The sequence below is a fragment of the Poecilia latipinna genome, unplaced genomic scaffold (genome assembly GCF_001443285.1).
Source record: "Poecilia latipinna isolate Pla-1442-1.1 unplaced genomic scaffold, P_latipinna-1.0 Scaffold1841, whole genome shotgun sequence".
Classification (NCBI taxonomy): domain Eukaryota; kingdom Metazoa; phylum Chordata; class Actinopteri; order Cyprinodontiformes; family Poeciliidae; genus Poecilia; species Poecilia latipinna.
Genome location: NW_015114457.1, coordinates 73,158 through 93,749, shown reverse-complemented (window position 1 = coordinate 93,749; position 20,592 = coordinate 73,158). Strand labels below are relative to the sequence as shown.

At 37.1% G+C, this 20,592-nt stretch overlaps 1 protein-coding gene across 2 annotated transcripts; it reads left to right on the top strand.

Moving 5' to 3' along the window:
* The first annotated feature begins 2,975 nt into the window (after positions 1 to 2,975).
* Positions 2,976 to 15,467, top strand: ehd2b (EH-domain containing 2b). 2 transcript variants are annotated; one of them, XM_015014728.1, is made up of 7 exons: positions 2,976 to 3,295; positions 4,822 to 5,192; positions 7,062 to 7,238; positions 9,785 to 9,900; positions 12,775 to 13,187; positions 13,551 to 13,715; positions 14,837 to 15,467. In XM_015014728.1, exons 2-7 carry the CDS (start codon positions 4,972 to 4,974, stop codon positions 15,383 to 15,385), a joined length of 1,641 nt encoding a protein of 546 aa, XP_014870214.1. In that variant the 5' UTR covers positions 2,976 to 3,295; positions 4,822 to 4,971; the 3' UTR covers positions 15,386 to 15,467. The 2 variants fall into 2 exon arrangements, with proteins under 2 accessions (XP_014870214.1, XP_014870215.1); XM_015014729.1 differs by having other exon boundaries at positions 2,978 to 3,295; positions 9,785 to 9,882.
* The last annotated feature ends 5,125 nt before the right edge of the window (positions 15,468 to 20,592 follow it).

The window sequence follows — 20,592 nt, the reverse complement described above, 5'->3', positions numbered from 1 at the left end:
TCTCCTAAGCTGTGTTGACTGTGTTCACTGTAAAAACACAAACTCTGACCAAATATTTTTTATCTAGTTTTAGTCAAAGATCTTGGCGTGCTTGAAATAAGACAAAATTTACAAGTAACTTTTCAGCAAAACATAGGAACTTGTTTTAAGCCAATAATTCCTTAATATAGATGAAAATTTTATAGTTAAACTGGCAATTTTTTAATTTATAATAAAGAAAAAAATGTCTTGTTATAAGTGAAGTAATCTGCCAATTCATTTTATTTAATCAATATTAAGAAATTATTTACTAAAACGTGGTTCTATGTTTTGCTGAAAAGTTAGTTTGAAGTTAGTTTTGTCTTGAATTATTCCAAATAAATGAAGATCTTGGCAGATTGTTTCATTTATATCATGGGGAAAATATTATAAGTGAAGAAATCTGGATGTTTTATTGTTTTGAGCCAATAATTAAAGAATTATTGGCTTAGAACAACCTCCCATATCTTACTGAAAAGTTACTTTGTCTCATTTAAAGTGCAAGAAGATATTTGCAGTAGAAACTACACCAAAACTATATGGTAAGATTTTGTGTTTTTGCAGTGTTTGTCCATTTGAATTGTCCAGACATTTCTTATTTTTAGCCCAATTTATGGATTAAATGTGGCGAAAGCAAAACGGTGAACCACAGACCTTTATCACGCCTGCTTTTGTATGTTTCTTTTTTCCCTCTTCTTCATGTTTACATTCCTCTAACTTGTCCCCAGGAGGAGACTCTGTCCACTCGTCTGGTCGAAACGGCGTCCTGTCGAGCATCACAGAAAAATAAACTGGCGGGGGGCCTTAATGCGTTCCCTGCACCTTACACATTTGACTCTTTACCACAAATGCAAATGACACACTTTAACTGCAGGCCACAGCTGTATCCCTGTAGTTACCTTGGTTACAAAACGAGGAAATGATTTCAGAAACTTTTTGTTTTGGTTGCTCTCTAATGCTGTAACACCAAGATGTCAGAATGTAAATTAACTCTGTTCTTTTCCGCGCCTAACGACAGATTTCACCAGGTTTCTGTTTGTCTACGGCTCATGAAGTTAAAGCATTATGCATTTCCGTCAGCAGGGGGCAGACTAGTTCTGACTTTCCTCATTCTTTCAGCTTTCTTCAGCTCTGTTCCTGTTTTTAGTTTTATTTCGAGGCCTGGTGGACAATTCAAAAACAAACACAGCACAAAAACATTTAAATGGAAAAAAATGGAACAATAATAATGTACAAAAAACAACCCGGAAGAGAATTTGAAGTATAGTATTACAGATTAATTTTTGTATTGTATTTATTGTGTATAATGACACTTTTTAAAAAGAAATGTACATTTAGTAAAACTGTAAATTAAACCTCGCTTCTTTTATGAATCTTTTTGTGTTCCTGGTGATCTGTGGAGTCGTGTAAACCAGGTAATCCAAAAATATATAGCTAAGGCTAATTTTAGCAACTATTATGGGCATTGTTTTATTTTCTTAAATAATTCAACTTGAGTTTCATTATTTTATTGTAAAAAATTACTTTAGCCAACTTTACTTTGCAGAATTGTTTCGAATAGTTAGTGTGTCTTCAACCATGAACAGCATTTTAGGGGTCATATCATAGCCTAAACTTTGACTAAACCTCTCAAATACTGTAATTTTCTAATTTTAGCTTATGTTTACTCTGTAATCAGAGATCTCTGATTAGATTACAATTAGAAAATGCATTTCTCTTACTCTGCTAGGCTGCAGCTAGCAAAGCCTGTTGTGAATCCTCAGGCTAGTTAACATAGCCACTGGTGGCAGCGAAGAAACGGTTTTCCTGTAACAGTGACGGCTTTAATAAATATGTAAAGAATATATATTTTCTATAAAAGTTATATATTTAACACGCTAATCACAGGTATTCAATTTCGTCTACGATTTAATTTAGGTTTTTTTTCTGACAGGCAAAAGTTTGGGTCACCCGCATAATGCTACTTAACGTTTTTTGTCAACCGCCAATAAAAATCAAGAAAAGTCTGGAAGCTATCGAACTAGTTGCTAATATAACTCTTGCTAGCTAGCTTTTTTTCCCACCGCAATCATGGGTGAGTGCAGATTTATCGCTAGTTAACTGGACTACGTTCATTTTCGCCACTTGCTGCTATGAGTTAATAAAGAAAATGTATATTTTACAGTGTGAGAAGCACAGAGGTGGACAGAGTACTTCAATTTATTTTTATTGAAGTAAAATTAAAAAAGTATTTGGTAAAAAAAAATCTACTCAAGTACTGACTTACTGATCAAAATGTCAATCGTTTAATATTTAAAGATTACTTCATCAGCCTGACCACAATTATGTGCAATTTTTTTAATATTTCAAAGACCAAATGATTCTTATACATAACATAGTTACAAAATAACAAAATCAGGCCAAAGAAATGTTTTTCCAAATCAATGTGTTTCAATATAAAACTATGCAACTTTAACAAAAACTACAGATGTGTATCTTAAGTAAATAATTCATTTTTATTGATATTAAAACAGTTCCAGTTCCACTGGCAGATTGTTTTACTAATAACAGGACATTTTCCCTGTTAAGAGTGGGAGGGGAAAAAAATCAATATTAAATTAAACAATTATTGACTTTAAACAAGCTCCTATGTCTTGCTAAAAGTTAGTTATATGTTACTTGAAGTGTAATAAGATATTTGCACCAGAAACACACATAGTTTGTGTGTTTTTTGGATTGTAATGGTTGAATCTGTGCGTTTCTTGGTACATAATAAATGTTTCCTCCTCCATTTTGCCACCAGGTGGTGCTTCCACAGTGAGTCTACAGGCTCTACAGTGTTTAAAATACACATTGTTTCATGTTTAGTAGAGGAAAACATGAGCATGAGGTCATATGATTTGAAATATGCACAAGAATGTTGTGTCATTTAGAAGAAAAAAAAAGAAAAAAAAAACTCCACCCAAATAATTTACCCCTCCTCTGAGGATCCACGCCCTCTGGTCACTCCTCTGCAGAACGTTGGCGCTCAGTGCCCAGGCATCCCTGCAAGAGAAGGAGGGTCTGTCAAACTCAAACAAGCAAAGGGAGAGAAAAAATTTCCCCCAGTGAGTGCTTGCCTCGTGTTTTTCCAGCCAGCAGATCCAGAGCTCATCTGAAATGTATTAAACCCTGGAGAAAGAAGGATCCTCTGTAATCTAGCCGACGCTCCGCAGAGGGATCCTACGTGTAGCAGCGGCTCTTCTGTCTCACTCTCAGGGCGAATCAAGGTGTTTTGGGAAGAATCCTCATCGACTTGGTAAATTCTGCATTTTAAACTTCATATCTTGCATCTAATCCCTCTTTTTATGATGAACCTTTCCGGTTTTAATAGAATTATAATTTTTCTGCTTATCATTATTGCAAAAGTTGTTGCTGCAGCAGGTTATAACTGTAGTTTCTTGTTGTTCCAAGTCCAAACATGTGTTGCAGTTGTGGTTCTGAAACCCACAAGGCATTTTCCACCAAACTGACTCCAGAGTCTCAACCAAAGTTTGGACTTTTCTGCTTGGCGATCAGATGAGATGGCAACCTTTAATGTCTCTCTAGAGTTCGCCATTTTGACTCTTTCCACTGTGGTCTTGTGACATGTCAGAACTGTGTTCCCTCTTCTCCCCTGGGCAAAAAAAAAAAAAAAAAGGAAAAGATGAGTTATAGCCCTGCTGGCCTCACCTCTCTGCTGCCATAATGAGTTCAGTTCCCAACCCTGAGCTTCTGTTTATGTAAACTCCAGTCAAAAGATCACGTTTGAGGGTGAAAACTTTGAAAAGCTGCACCCTTCCTCCACATCCATGCACATATTTGTGGGAGTCACAGCAGATAAAAGGAACGTCTTACTCATTTCACTGTAAAGAAATGAGCTGTGCCTGTGCAAATCCCTCACATTTTCCACCGAGAGCATGATGTTTCTTTTTTTTTTTCCAGGCGTACTCTGTACTGGAAAAACTCAAAACCTTACCAAGTATTTTTGGTTTAGTTTCTAGAGCAAATATTTAATTACACATGAATATCTTTCTAAAAGTAAGCTTTTTAGAAAGATATGAGATATTAAGTAAATAATTCCTTAATATTGATCAAGAAAAAGTTATAGTTCTAGTGGCAATTGTTTTAATCTGAGATGTTTTTCCTATAAATGTAACTTTTTTAGTGAATATTAAGGAGTAATTTACTTAAAACAAGCTCTCAAATCTTTCTAAGAAGTTACTTGTAAGTTGGTTTTATCTTATTTTAAGTTTACTAAAACATTTCCACAAAAACTAGACAAAAATACTTGGTAAGATTTTGTGTTTTTGTAGTGAACAAAGCCAACATGGCTTGGAAAGTAAGTACACTGCAAAAACACAAAATGTTACCATGTGTTTTTATCTAGTTTCTTGTGGTAATATCTTAGTACAGTTGAATTAAGACAAAACTAACTTACAAGTAACTTTTCAGCAATATACAGGAGCTTGTTTTAAGTAATTCCTTAATACAAAAAATATTATTTCCACTGATAGATTATTTTCACTTAAAACAGGAAATATGGCTTTTAATAATAAAATCTACATTTTTAATCTGTATTTAAGAGGTATTCCCTTAAAACAAGCTTCTATTTCTTGCAGAAAAGTTACTTGTAAGTTAGTTTTGTCTTAATTCAAGAGTACTAGAAACTAGACAAAAATACTTGGTAAGATTTTGAGTTTTTGCAGTGTTGGCAGTCTCTAAGACTGGCAGGTCTTCATCACCAGCTGCTATGTTTCCCATATATATTACCTGCTTTCTCTCTGTCTTTGGTGCACTTTTCAGGGGTTAAAGGTCGTCATTGTTGGAGCTACTTCTTCGGTCCTATCATTCCCCTCGCTGCGTACCGAATCCATCTCAAGCACAAAGTGAGCAGCTTTCACATAAACACAGGAAGCACCTGAAGGCTCAGACAGGAATTACAAGCGTCAGAAAATGTCTCGCTGGGGGCGTAAAAACGTGAAGAAGGCGCCTGAGGTGATCCGCACGGTGACAGAGGGGCTGAAGTCTCTGTACCGTAAGAAACTGCTGCCTCTGGAGCAGTACTACGGTTTCCATGACTTCCACTCCCTCAGCCTGGAGGACGCCGACTTCGACAACAAGCCCATGGTTCTGGTCGTGGGTCAGTACTCCACTGGAAAAACTACGTTCATCAAGTAAGACCCTGCAGCTTCGCTGAAGATACAAATGTTACAAAAACACAAAATCTTACCAAGTGTCTCAGACTGCGATCCAGCCCAAATATCTTACTACACTTGAAATAAGACAAAACTAACTTAGAAGTAACTTTTCTGCAAGAAATAGCAGCCTGGGTGTGCTGTGGTGGTGCAGGGCCAAAGCATAACCCAGGTGTTAAGGCCTTAGCCCTCATGGCGGTGGTTGCAGGTTCGATTCCCAGTCTGGCGATGTTTTCTGCATGTCTTCCCCTTCTCTCATTACCCTCCTTCCTGTTGAAACTACTTTTAAATAAAGGCCATAAGAGCCAACAAAAACTTAAAAAAGTAGAAGTTGGTTATAAGTAAATAATTCCTTAATGTTGATGAAAAGTACAGATTTCACTTATAAACATAATTTTTCCATATTTTAAGTGAAATAATCTGCCAGTTAAACTAGAACTTTGTATCAATATAAGTAATAATCAACTTAAACTCTTATTTTTTGCTGAATCGTTACTTCAAGGTTGGTTTGGTTTCATTTCAAGTGAACTGAGATATCTGTACTACAAACTAGATCAAAAATACTTTGTAAGATTTTGTGTTTTTGCAGTGTGGTTTCATTATTTACCATCATATAAAAATACTGAATACACACAATGAAATGTGGTGGCAGCATCATGCTGTGGGTGCCGTCTACACATCTAAGAAGTTGTCTCCTCCAGATGAGACCATATATATATATATATATATATATATATATATATATATATATATATATATATATATATGTCTTTCTTTTTTGAAAACTAACACAGGATACCTTCCAGAACGTGTGTGGTGAAGCACAGTAGTGGCAGCATCATGCTTTTCTTCAGTAGTGACAGGAAGCTTTTCAGATCTGGGTATGGCTTCACGTTGCAGCAGGAAAACAGCTGTAAGCTGCAGCCAGAACTACAATAGACTTTATATGTAATATCATAAGATTTATATGAAATCATATTCATGTGTTGGAATGGCCCAGTCAAAGTCCAACACAAAACTGCAGTTGTGAATCTTGGGCAAGCCTAAACAGTTTTCTTCACACATCAGAAATCAAGAATTTTTTCCTTATTCTCAAGGGGAAATTGCTTATTTGTTGACAGTTACTCCAAGAATATAAAATAATAAAGAAATACAAATCAAAGCATCAGCATTAAAAAATATAAAGCATCAAATTATAACCAATTTAAACATGACACAAATATTAAATGTATTGTTCTTAAATATATATTTTACTTTAAATAAAGTCTAAAACATATAATTTATATAGGTTCAAACTAATTTGAAGAAGCTTGAGCAAACCAAATGTATATCTGTGAGAAATAAAAACTGAAACACTGCAAAAACACAGAATCCTACCAAGTAGTTTTTATCTAGTTTCTAGTGCAAGTATCTTATTACATTTAAAATAACACATAACTAGCTTAGAAGAAACTTTTTAGCAAAATTTAGGAGCTTGTTTTAAGGTAATAATTCATTAATATTGATGAAAAAATGCTTGTTATATTTCACTTAAAACATGGTAAAAATGTCTCTTTTATAAGTGAAATAATCTGTCATTGTAGCTAGAACTAGAATTATTGTCTTAAAACAAGCTCATATTTTGTCTTATTTCAAGTGAACTAAGATATTTGCACTAAAAACTAGATTAAAACTACTTGTTAAGATTTTGTGTTTTTGCAGTGTTCACAGTGACACACCTCTTTCTGCTGATCCATCAGATAAACAAACTCCAAACTTTGTGGTTCTGAGTTGATTAAAGCTGCAGACGTTCATTAGTTTCCCAGTCAGGATCAGCCTGATGTGAACGGTTCTGCGTGTGACGGACAGGTATCTGCTGGAGCAGGATATTCCCGGGAGCAGAGTGGGCCCTGAACCCACCACGGACTGCTTCACTGCCGTCATGCATGGGGAGGTGGAGGGTGTCATCCCCGGGAACGCCCTCATCGTCGACCCCAACAAGCCGTTCCGTAAACTCAACCCCTTTGGAAACACCTTCCTCAACAGGTGAGGCACGCAGATGCTTCTATACCCTCAGGATTTTACAGCATTTCCACTGAGAGGGAGGGAGTGTGTGACATACTGGTGAGGAATGAGCGGAGTGTGTGAGTGTGTGTGTGAGGAAGTTTGTGGAAAGTGTTTTAGCTCTTTGGTATTTCAAGAGCTTGTGCCAGATTTCGGAGAGAGGCGCCCCCCGGCCTTATTTGTGGAAAAAAAGGGAAAGACAGAGTGAGTGGGTGATGAAAGTACGCAGTTTAAGAGGCAAGGTCAAAGGGCGGCACAGCCCCGCAGGGAAAAGACAAACATTTATAGCTACGCTGCAAAAAAAAACATCACAAAACTTTACCACTTATTTTTGTCCAGTTTCTACTACAAATATCTTTGTCGCCTTGAAATAAGACAAAACTAATTTAAATAACTTTTCAGCAAGTTGTAAGAGCTTATTTCTTATTATTGATTAAAAACATAACCACTGGATTATTTCACTTATAACGAGACATTTACATTTTTTCAGTTCTAAATTCAATCTTTTACATCAATAGTGAGGAATTATTTACTTAACACAAGCTTCTACAGCTTATTATTTCAACTGTACTAAGATATTTACCCCTGAAAACTATGTTAAATCAACTTGGTTTGATTTTGTGTTTTTGCAGTGTAGGATAATAAGAAGTACTATCTATTCAAATTGAGAGCTGCCACACTGCAAAATCACAAAATTTTACCAAGTATTTATCTTAGTACACTTGAAATAAGACAAAACTAACTTACAAGGAACTTTTTTTTATGAACATATAGGAGCTTCTTTTAAATAATTTCTTAATATTTATTTTAAAAAGTACTAGTTCCACTGGCAAATTATTGTGCTAACATGAGAAAAATATCTTGTTATGAGTTTCACTTTTTAAGCAAAATTAAATAATTATTTACTTAAAACAAGCTCCTACAACTTACTGAAAAGTTACTTCTCAGTTAGTTTTTTCTTAATTTCAAGTGTACTACGATATTTGCACTAATAACCAGATAAAAGATATTTGGAGAGATTTTGTGTTTTTGCAGTGTAGAAGTTATTTCCCCTGAAACTCGTCTTCTGAGCTGCCAGTTGTTAGATCTAAATGCCAGCAGGAGTTCAGAGGGGAGCAGAAAGACGTCACAGGAACCAGCAGCGCTCCTGCTAATGGGAGCTCCGTCTGATGCGAGTTTTCCATCAGGGTCATGTTTGTGAAGAAATCTGCGTCTCCTTTTGCGTTGACTTCCTGTCTTGGAAACCGGAGGGGCCCGTTAAGCCTTTAAAATGCAGGAAGTGGGGTTGTTGTTCTGAGCCCTAGATCGTTAGCAGATCTTATTGTTTGATTCTGGCAGTGATGGTCATTTTCCTTCAGGAAGCCCAGAGCAGCAAGGCCGGCCTGCACACAATGGGCCGGCTGGGTGTGTGTGTCGGATCTGTGGCTCACACTGACTGACCTCTTACCATTCTCATTTACTTTAAAGAGGATCTATTATGCAAAATTCACATTTTTACACTTCCATTTGGGTTTTTACTGCTTCTAGAAGCAGCTCAAGTGGTTAAAAAAAAAAACCACGGGTCTGTTTTTTAGCGATAAGTTAAAAGTTTTTTGGTGACTGGAAAATTAACCGTTTCAAAAAACGTTGGAATCTAAAGTCACCAATCAGCAGGCACTGCCTGTTACCTAGCAACCACAAGCTGAACTCCAGCACCTTTGGTCAGCTGGTTTTACCCCTGTACTCTACAAAAGGCCAAAATGTTACCAAGTTTTTTTGGTCTAGTTTTTAGTGCAAATATCTTAGTACACTTGAAATAAGACAAAACTAACTTGCAAGTAACTTTTCAGTAAGATATGACAGCACATTTTCAGTCAGTTGTTCCTTAATATTTATGAAAAAGTTCTGATTTCATTGGCAGATTATTTCACTTATAACAAGACATTTTCCCCATGTTTTAAGTAATATAATCTGCCAATACAACTAATATGTTTTTTTAATCATTATTAAGGAATTATTGACTTGAAACAAACTCCTATATCTTGGTAAAAATGTTACTTGTAAGTTAGTTTTGTCTTATTCCAACATATTTACACTATTAACTAGACCAAAAACCATTTGGTAAGACTTGGTAAGCTCCAGCACGTCAGGTCAGCCTACAACTGTATGCGCTGTACAATGGCTGCTGGAAAAGACAAGTGTTTTGTTGTTGACTTACCATCCAGAAACTACTTGATGCATTCTTGTTGGTTGTGCAGACGGCTCTACTAATGCTTTTCAAAGATGTACGATTGTATAATTGTCATCTGTTTGCAGCCAATTTTACTTGTGAGTGTAAACGTTGAGTTAGGGGGCGTGGCCAGCAGCAGCTTATTTGGATTTAAAGAGAGGCCCTGGAGCAGCTAAAATCTCATTCTCTAAAAACGATTTATAGACCGTATATTTATCCTAACCTGTTCAAGGAAGCATAATAGGTCACCTTCCAGCTTCTTCTACTGTATTTTTACCCCCATATTGTGTAATTCTCCTCGTTTTGACCTGTCGTCCAGATTCCAGTGCGCCCAGATGCCCAACCAGGTCCTGGAGAGCATCAGCATCATTGACACCCCGGGCATCCTGTCCGGCGCCAAGCAGAGAGTCAGCCGAGGTGAGCGGGGTGACAAAGGTGAGGAGAGGGCATGAGGTCAGGTCGGCCTAGAGAGAGAGAGGCGTATCTGCGCTCATCAGCTCATAAGCTCATCTCCTCGTCAAGCCTGGCTAACTCATGGGATCGGTTTGTTCCACCACCAATAACACTTGGCAGCAGGACTCACAAACATCCCTGCAGCACATCGAGCAGCCATAAACTCCTAATTAAGTACATCTGGAAGAATGCATTGTTGAGAAATCTCTTCCATCATCTTCATCTTGCATTCATTTATGTTAACCCATCCTGCAGCCGAGCCGTTCTTCCTGCTAATCCTGAGTGATTCATCGCTAGCAGTCGGCTTCACCGCTGCCCGTTTTGTTTTGTGTTTCTTTTGATTTTTATCTGAAAGGGTACAGGTCTACGTCAGCACAATGCCAGGATGGAGAGACATCAGCAATGACTCCATAAACTGTTTTAAATACTTCATTCCACCAAAAAAAAGAAGCAGTGCTTTTTCAAATGTAAATATCAAACTGAAAATACAACATTTCCTGAATAAATTTTAAAATTATTTTTTTTTTTGCACTTAAAACAAAAACAAAAAATGTACCAGCAAATAAACTGTTTTGAGCAGCTTAGCAAAAACCTGGTGGAACTGCGAGCTTGCTGAGCTCCTAAGAGCTGCTACAAACGGCATAATGAGGAGCATTGTTGGGACGACGTCCTGGAGGCAAATAACACTGCAAAAACACAAAATGTTACCAAGTATTTTTATTCTGATTTGTAGGTCAAATACTTTGGTTCGCTTGAAATAAGATACAACTTACAGTTACTTTTATTATATGGTAAAATTTTGTGGTTTTGCGCTGAGCTGAAGCTTCTTAAAGAGACAGAGCCCCAGTTTAATGGCAGAAATTTTTCTAGATAAATTTGCATCATTTTATATGATGCAAGGTCAAACATCTTTTAAGTTGTTTTAACATAATATGGAAGAAAGCTGTTTTTTTTTTCTAAAACAAAATGGCGGCACAGCTCCTTCAGAGACAGAAACAAAATAATTTGACTGAAAGAGAAAACTGTCCATCTGCATTTTAAATTACTGCTGTAAAAGCTGGTTGCATAAGCAGCTGGATGTTGCACTTAGATTTTCCCCTTGCCTGTATTTGGATAATGTACAATTTGCTGCCTTACATTTTCAACTATCAGTCAACAAGAGTTCCTCCTCCAGCCTGAAGCTGCAGAGATGAATGGCTTGTTGCCTGAGGCGCTGACAGGAATTAAAAACATTTTCAACATTCTTCATCAACACACCTCTCCAGAAACAGTCTCACTCTGTTTCTTCAGTCTTTTTAGCTGCGCGACACAGAATTCACTCAGTTAAAGTTGAGACAAGATTTTCTGCTGAAGGAACGGCTAAAAAAAGGAAGAAAAGATTAGTCCAAGTAGAAAAATTGCTGTTCCTTGCAAAACAAGCGTGAGAATCTTAATCTGCTGAACAAACGCACCAGAAGATTCTGATTAGAGAGAAAGAGCTGAAAATATTTTATATGGAGCCCAATGGAGGACAGGGTGACATTCTTGCGCTCAGGGAGTGTTTCAAAGAAAACCGTAAAACCTACATCAATGGCACTTATATTTCCTGAAAGCAGATGCTTGTGGCTACATGTTAATGCATAAATTGTTTCTGTAGAGTGAGATATTTCCAATCAGCAGCATTTTGTTTGTCAGACTTTCAGTTGTTAGAGTGGCGCACTCTGGCAGCCGAAGAATTCCGTCACTGGATTACAGTGTAAAGCTGAAAACGGCCAAAAAATCTGCACGAAACTTAAAGCGTGATTTTAGAAAACCCGTCAGAGATATCAGTAAACTGAACCATCTGAAGTTAGATTACCTTCTTATGATTTGTTTGAAAGCTGAGTGGAGCTTCTAGGTCGAAGTAGGCAGATGTCGTAAGCTGTCAAAGAGCAGAAATGTCTGTCTGAATTTTGTGGAATTCTGAAAAATTTCAATTCATTTCAGTGAAACTGAAATTTGCATAAAAGTTTAAATATTAAAAAAAATTAAAACTGAAATTACAAAAGATATAGCAAAAGTCTCCAGAAAAAGCTGAATGTTTTATATGTAAATTGGTTAAGTCTATGGCAGCGTATTGGGGCCAACGTCTATAGATGTCTCATTTCCACCAAAAAACTCTGAAATTTTCTGGAAAAAAACCTGGAAATTCTCAGCTGTAAAAGCTGAGTTTCTAAAGTCAAAAATCTCTCAACTTTTGAAAATTATTAGAGTTTAGAAAGCTGAAGATTTTCAAAAAAGTTTACAAGTTTTTTTTTTTTTTTTTTTAAACTTGATTTTCTTTCTAGCAAATTTGTGACTTCCTTGAAAAAGCTCTAATTTTGAAATTAATCAAAAGTCAATATAAAATTTAAGGAAAATTTCAGTTTTTCCTTGCAAATTTTTCAATTTCATGAACTCTGAAATTTTCTTGTTTTTTTTTCTAGAAAATATTTTAGATTAAGCTCAAATTTCTGTTTATTTTATTTTATTTATTTATTTTTTGCACAAATTTTCTCAAAATGTAATTCAGGGTTTTTTAATCTACAATGGTCACTGTTGTTGAAGTATGCAGAAAGTTTTTTTTTTTATCCCTGTATTTATTGTTGTATTTGAACATCAACCTGGCTACAATCTCATGTACTTACATATCAATATAAATACATGAGGGACGTATTGTCTCATTTTTTAAATTGAACTTGAATGATTAAGCGCTGCACAGATGACTGAATGAAAGGAAAGAAAACCACAGTCTTCAGAAGAACAGAGTGTTTACTGCAGTCGGCTGCAGGCGATGTGCAGATGTAGATAAGATCGGTTAATCTGTGTCATCTCTTCCTGCTCTCGCTCATCTCTCAGGCTATGACTTCCCGGCGGTGCTGCGCTGGTTTGCGGAGCGGGTGGACCGCATCATCCTGCTGTTCGACGCCCACAAACTGGAGATCTCAGACGAGTTCTCGGAGGCCATCGGCGCCCTGAAGGGCAACGAGGACAAGCTGCGGGTGGTGCTGAACAAGGCCGACATGGTGGGCACCCAGCAGCTGATGCGGGTCTACGGGGCACTCATGTGGTCCCTGGGGAAAGTGTTCGGCACCCCGGAGGTCCTGCGCGTCTACATCGGCTCCTTCTGGTCGGAGCCGCTGCTGGTGCCTGATAACAGGAAGCTGTTTGAGCTGGAGGAGGAGGATCTGTTCGCCGACATCCAAAACCTCCCTCGCAATGCAGCTCTACGCAAACTCAACGACCTGGTGAAGAGGGCGCGTCTGGTCAGGGTAGGCAAACGGGAGCTTCTGTCTGAAAAACACTAAACACTGCCAAGTATTTCTGTCTAATTTATAGTGAAAATATCTAACACACTTTAGATAAGACAAAACTTTTCAGAAAGATATAGGAGCTGGTTTTAAGCAAATAATTCCTTAATAGTGATGAAAAATTACTTATAACAAAATATTTTCCCGTGTTATAAATGAAATAATCAGCCAGTGGAACTAGAACTGACGTGGAACAAGCTCATATTTCTGTTTTCTCTATAAATTAGACAAAAATACTTGGTAATATTTCGTTTTTGCATTGCTGGACTTAGCACCAATGTTTCCCCCTGAAGTAGTGAACCAACCGGGCTTCTCTTCCTGCAGGTTCATGCTCATATCATCAGCTACCTGAAGCAGGAGATGCCGTCTGTCTTCAGGAAGGACAACAAGAAGAAGCATCTCATCCATGAGCTGCCAGTGATCTTCTCTAAGATCCAGCTGCAGCACAACATTTCTGCAGGAGACTTCCCCGACTGCGCCAAGATGCAGGTCAGTCCTTAAGTTTTGCACATTTTGTCATGTTACAGCCATAAATATCAATGCATGCTGAGGGATTTTATGTGAGACACCAACAGAAATAAGTGCATAATTGTGAAGTGGAAGAAAAATTAAATACTTTGCATAATTTGGCATGACACAACCATCACTGTGTTTCTCTGATGGTGTGACAAGTGAGCCTTGATTTAAAGGAACTCTGTGTTTCTGCTGTTTTGCTGTTTTCTGGAAGCTTGTTCCAGATTAGTGTTCATTTATTTTATGGGGGACATGTCATGCAAAATTCACATTTTACTCCGCATTTTTCTGTACTTCCATTCGGGTCTCAACTGCTTCTAAAAAAATAAAACGGCCCAAGTGCTTAAAAAAACAACCCAGCTGTTTTTGGCAATAAGTTCATGTTTTTGGTGTCTGAAAAATTATCCAATTCAAAAAACTTCCAAATGTAGCGTTACAAATCAGCAGGCACTGCCCGTTACCTAGCAACCCCAGAAGCTCAGCCCATTACCTAGCAACCCCAGAAGCCCAGACCGTTACCTAGCAACCCCAGAAGCCCAGACCGTTACCTAGCAACACAAGCTGACCTCCAAGACTTTTGGTCAGCTCTGTATGCGCTATAAAAACACAAAATCTCACCAAGTATTTTTGGTCAAGTATCTAGTGTAAATATCTTAAATAAATATTTCAAGACTACTAACTTATAAGTAACTTTTCAGCAAGACATAGGAGCTTATTGTAAGTTAATAATTTCCTAATGAAGATAAAAACAGCACCAGTTCCACTGACAGATTATTTCACTTATTGTATGAGAAAAATGTCTTGTTATAAGTGAAATAATCTGCAAATGGGATTAGAACTTTTTAAAATCAATATGAAGGAATTATTGTTTTAAAACAAGCTTCTATATCTTGCTGGGAAGTTACTTGTAAGTTAGTTTTGTCTTATTCCAAGTGTATTAAAATATTTACACAAGAGACTAGAGCAAAAATACTTGGTCAGATTTTGTGTTTTTGCAGTGTGATGGCACAAAATGTGAGCGGGTTCATGCATTGTATTGTTATTCATGTCAAATTTAAACTACCAGCTAACAAATCAACGCTGCTGCTTTCTTATAGGAACAACTGATGGCTCACGATTTCACCAAGTTCAAAAGCCTGAAGCCGAACCTCATGGTGGCGCTGGACGAGCTGCTGTCCTCCGACATCGCCAAGCTGATGCCGCTGCTGCGCCAGGAGGAGCTGGAAGCCGGAGACCAGCCCGGAGTCCAGGGCGGCGCCTTCCTGGGGACCCGGGTTGGGCCCTTCACAGAGGGCGACCCATTCGCGGAGGAGAACGGCGAGGAACACGAGGAAGAGGAGGACTGGGTGGTGACCAAAGACAAGCCCAAGTACGACGAAATCTTCTACAACTTGGCGCCCAACGAGGGCAAGCTGAGCGGCACCAAGGCCAAGGACTGGATGGTGAGCACGCGTCTGCCCAACTCGGTGCTGGGCCGCATCTGGAAGCTGTCGGACGTGGACCGGGACGGCATGCTGGATGACGAGGAGTTCGCCCTGGCCAGCCATCTGATCGAGGTGAAGCTGGAGGGCCACGGTCTTCCTCCAGAGCTGCCCAGCCGGCTCATCCCGCCGTCCAAACGCAGGCAGAAGGGATCGGATGCTTAGAAACACAGCAGCAGCCCGACGGATCCCGCTGCTGGTGCAGTTTGGCTACGGTTTGTGTTGAGTCAGGGCCTTGCTAGGAAAATAAAAAAATATTGTAACAGGAATAAAGTCATGAAATTATGATTTTATTCTACAAATATTTAGACTATAGTCTAAGAAAAATATGAATATATGCTCATAATATTTCAACTTTATTCACATATTATTACGACATTTTTCTCTTAATATGACTTTTTTCTCTCGTAATATTATGACTTTTTTCTTATATTAGTTCAACTTTATTCTCATTTTATTTCGACCTTATTCAAAATAAAATTCACTTTATTCCCATAATGCTATGATTTTATTCTCATAATATTATGATTTTTTCACGTTATTTTATGACTTTATTCCCGTAATTTTATTTTTTATTTTTCCTTAGTATGGCCCTAATTCTCCGTTGTACTTATCTCCTCAACCCCATAAAAATGTTTATCTACATTGCTGTGCAAAAGATGTGCCTTCTAAAGTGTCAGACTTCCATTTTATAATTTAAATTAAGTTTTATCAACCTAACAGTGGTAACCCAAATGGGGGGTGAAGAGGGGACGGGGCCCCCATTCAAAACTGCTATCCACCTCCCTGGCCCCACCCAGAGAATCATGTTCAGGCATCATCTTCTCCAATAGAAACATATACCTAAAACTCAATAAATAAATTTATAAAATTAAGAAAATAATTTAAAAAAATAGTAATATAAGAAATACATACAAGAATATGTATCTTTTTTGTCTTTTTTTTGTTTAGCTATAACACCCTGAGGTTTTCTTGGGGTGCCACACCATTTACACTTTAAAATAGATGCAACAAGGGTATGTTGTGTCATTTGTGAAAGAAAAATACAAAAAACTAGAAATATAGCTGAAAAAAGGAAAGAGGATCTAAAATGAGAATTTAAATCAGATTAACTTAATCTTAAGTTACTTAAAATCTTTAATTACTTAAAATGTAACCATTGCAATGTGTGAAAGCTTAGCTCTGCCCCTAAGCAAATTAGGAAAGATTCCACGGAAGTGGGCGGGGCTAAGAGACAGAGGGGGTGGAGCCAAGACATAGGGGCGGAGCTCAGATACAGGGGCGTGGCTAAGAGTGTGGATGAGCAGACTGGGCTGGAAGTATCACTGTTTATTTTCTTTTTTAGGTCCCTTTAGTGACTTTTTTTCAAAATAAGTGACAAATATAGGCTTTTCTTCTGTTGTAGATTTTTATGGTGACATCGCCCTGCATCTGAAAAAAAGAACAACAAAAAATAGCCCAAGAAAGCCTTTAAATCCACTAACTAGAGTACTTTAAAAGAACAGAAAAGTCTGGCTGCATGGAGGCGAAACATAAATAAATTTTTGCACAGTGTTGTATAATTTCCTAGAGACTGACTGTACTCTGGCGCAGCTGAACGTAGTTTATTTAAGCGTAGCTTCCTGTAAGTTACCAAGTTTGGCTGCTTCCTCTCTTTCTGCTCTTGAAAACGAGCTTTTGAAAATGTTTCCACTCGTGTTTGCAGAAGGTAAACACTTTGAGAGCTCTTATTAGAAAACTATAGTCTTTAAATGTAACAGTTCGATTCTCAGTGGTAATTTCATTGTGAAGTTATTCTGCTTGGCACTGTTTTTTTCCTCACACATTTCCAGGACAAGCTTAGCTCACATGATGCATTTATAGCATTTTCTATAAAAAGAAAGCAGCTCAAATCTAATGTATTTCATGTTGAGCTTCACATGGTTTTGTGCAAACTCTATATGGTATTATTATTATTTTTTTTTTGTATTTTAACTGTTGCTTTTAATGTGCAGGAGCAGGTTGCATAAAAGAACATTACATGCTTACAAAGAAGACTGAATGACTGATAAATTACTGACTACTGTACACTGCTCCACCATTGTTTGTATGTTTACTATTATTGCAAACAAATAAAATTCCTTGACTGTGACACGTTTCTAGCAGTATTAGTGTTTTCACGTTTTTACGTAGTACACGTTTTCACGTAGTACAATTACAAACCTTAATGTATTTTCTTGTGATTTTAAGTGACAAAGCAACACAAAGTAGAGCCTGTCGGTTCCTATCCCAGAGATAATGACTCGTTTATAACAAACTTGGAAGAAATTGTCTTGACTTCCTGTTTGAAGCAGCCAATCAGACATCAGGGTGTCCTCTAATCCCGCCCACTGAGTTTGGCAGGCGAAGTTAGCAAAGGAACAAGAAATAATTTAATAAATCATAAAATATCTAGTTTTTAAAATTAAGTCAAATTTAATTTTAATTTATCTTAATTGAGGCATTTATGTTGAATTCTACAGTTTATTGTTTTTGTATTTCCAGTTATAAAATTTTTTTATTACGTATTATAATTGTTCCATGATTTATTGTGATTTGGTATTCTTCACCTTCCATATATTTGCAGCAAAAAGGTGGATATTTGCATATTTTGGTAGTAAACCGATACCAAGTAAGCAAATATTGCTGATACCGATAATAGCAGCCATTGAATAGTATAATATACTTGGAACTAAAGGTGTTTTTGTGATATTTCCATTGAATTATTTTGTTAAAACTTAGGACAGAATTTAGATAAAGACTGTCCACAAAATATAAAAGATAAACATGAACAATAGAAAGAAAAAACACATTTTGAGCACCGTTTTCTAAATAAAGTGCAAATCAAGTGAAATATTTTTTACAATGGTGTTGAGAAACTACAATGCAAAAATACAATTATCAAGACAGAATCTGGGATTTAACTATTTATATGGAGCTAAATTGGGGCCATAAAGTTTGTTCTAAAAATAAAAAAGATTCAAAACTGGAAAAAATATACAAAATTACTTTTAAGATTCAAGAACTTTTTTCTGTTTCTTTTTTTTCCATTTTGAACTAATTTTGTGGTCTCAATTTATCTCCATATATGGATCTCTTTTGGATCAATCTGCTCTCCTCTAGTTTTTTCCACTTTTTCCATTTCTGCTAGTAGATATTTGATCGGTAAACGATTCAGAAAACTACTGATCACTTTCTTTCTACTTTGCTCACATTTGTCTTCAGGTTCAGAGGGCATGAATGCTTATTATGCAAGCTGTGGACAAAGAAAGCTTTAAAATGAAGAAACTAAGAGCTGAGTGTATCTGATTTTTTTCCCCATCAGGCCTTTTCTGTCTCCTGGTGACAGGCCAGATAAACAATGACTCACACTCTCCGCTGCCAAGTCCCCGTACCACCATTTTCCAAACCGCTTTCCCACTATGGCAAGCCATTTTAACATAAAATCAGTTTACCATTATTCTCAATAATTACTTTATAGATATCTATAAATGTGTTTTTACTCGATACATTTTTACTATCCTGACTGGTAAATTATTATATCTACATTCACATTCTAAGTAAGAATAATAATTCAAAATATCTTCAGTTGCATTTTGACGATTTTTTTTCAAGACTTCATTTGAAGGGTCTCACATCCATAATTACTATCTAAGATATCTCAAATGTAAATATGATTGGTCAAAGTTACATTTTAGACATCTGAATTAAGAATTGTGCGAGTCACTGAGCTGTCCAAACAGATGCCTGCAGAATTTTACACACATTTAAGATTTCTTTAATTAGAATCGAACTGGTCAGACGTATCTTAAATTTACTTTATGACTAGTCATAATTTAATTGCCGGTTTCTAAAATATATATATGTTTCGGGTACTCAGTAATTAATTCCAAATATCTTGAATTAAAGCTTCCATACAAAGTAATGGTAAATCTGACATCATTTGTACTTGTCAGTAATCTCAAGTTGTTATTTTGTCTGGTCAAAATCTGATTAGAGATATCTTAATTTATTATGTTTATAGTCATAAAACGATTTCAGATATCTGGATTGTAAGTGCACTGTAAAACCTAGTCTAGTGCAAATATATTAGTACAGTTGAAATAAGACAAAACTAACGTACAGGTGACTTTTCAGAAAGTTAAAGGAGCTTGTATAAGTAAATAATTCCTCAATAATGATTGTTTTATTATCAGATTTTATTTTTACGTAAGACATTTTTTTCTGCATCATAAGTGAAACAATCTAAAGTGGAACTACAACTTTTTTAAAAATCGATACTTATTTAAAACAAGCTCACAAGAGCTAGTTTTGGCTTACACCAACTCTACTAAGAGATTTACGCAAGAAACTAGAGCAAAAATACTTGGTAACATTTTGTGTTTTTGCAGTGTGTGATGAGACCGATTTTATGTTATAACAGCTTGCCATAATGTGAGGCCTTTACCTCCCTCTCTCATACTGTATTAGTTCAACCTCATCTCAGCTAAGTTTTGCTCTAATGCTCTTACAGTAATGACTGGCCGTCTTGTTTTGTTTGTTTGTTTTGTTTTGTTTGTTTGTTTGGTTGGTTTAAACTTTGTAACTATGAGCAACCAGACGAGAATCCCGCGGAAAACCACGAGGATTACCGAGGTTTCCTAATGACGCTCCACTCCTGAGTGGAAACAAGCTCAAATGAGAAACAGAGGCAACCCAGCACTTTCCTCCTTTTGCTCTCTGGCTTACAGTGACTCACATGTGAAGAATGCTGTGGGCCGGTCCTGAGAGTTATTAATATCTTCTTTCCTAGGGTCTGCTAGCTCCCACTGTACCTTTATGAAAGATTTCCCTATTTGAAGGGTCTGAGTGGAAGAACACCACACCCTCCACTGTATGTTTTGAGAAGGAAAATCTGAGCTAATGTGCAAAACAAGATAAAATCCAGCAGAAACGAACCTTATATGGTCCTACCTTATTTGTGTATTTTAAGCGTGTTTAGAAAGCAGAGTGAAGGAAAATCTCCGGGGCAGTTCGAACAATGCCTGACTGAAAAGAGTCTTAAATCATTTAAAGTGCTTTATGGCCAGATCAAAACTGCAGCAACAGAGGGAGAAACAGGCAGGTTGCAGCTGATGACCCCAACAGCAGAGCTTACTCAACAAAACCGGGGTCTCCGCTCGTACGTCACGCAGCAGCGGACATGCGGGGAATTCCTCAAAGCTGCGGGGGAAGCAGAGCGGCGGCCATCTTCTGCGGGGAAGGAGCGACATCTGGTGGAGGAAGGTTTTCCTTTTCATACATGTCAACGAGTTTTAACCAGAAAATAAGTCAAAGTTGTTAGATCAGGGGTAGGGCTGTTGTAAACGAATATT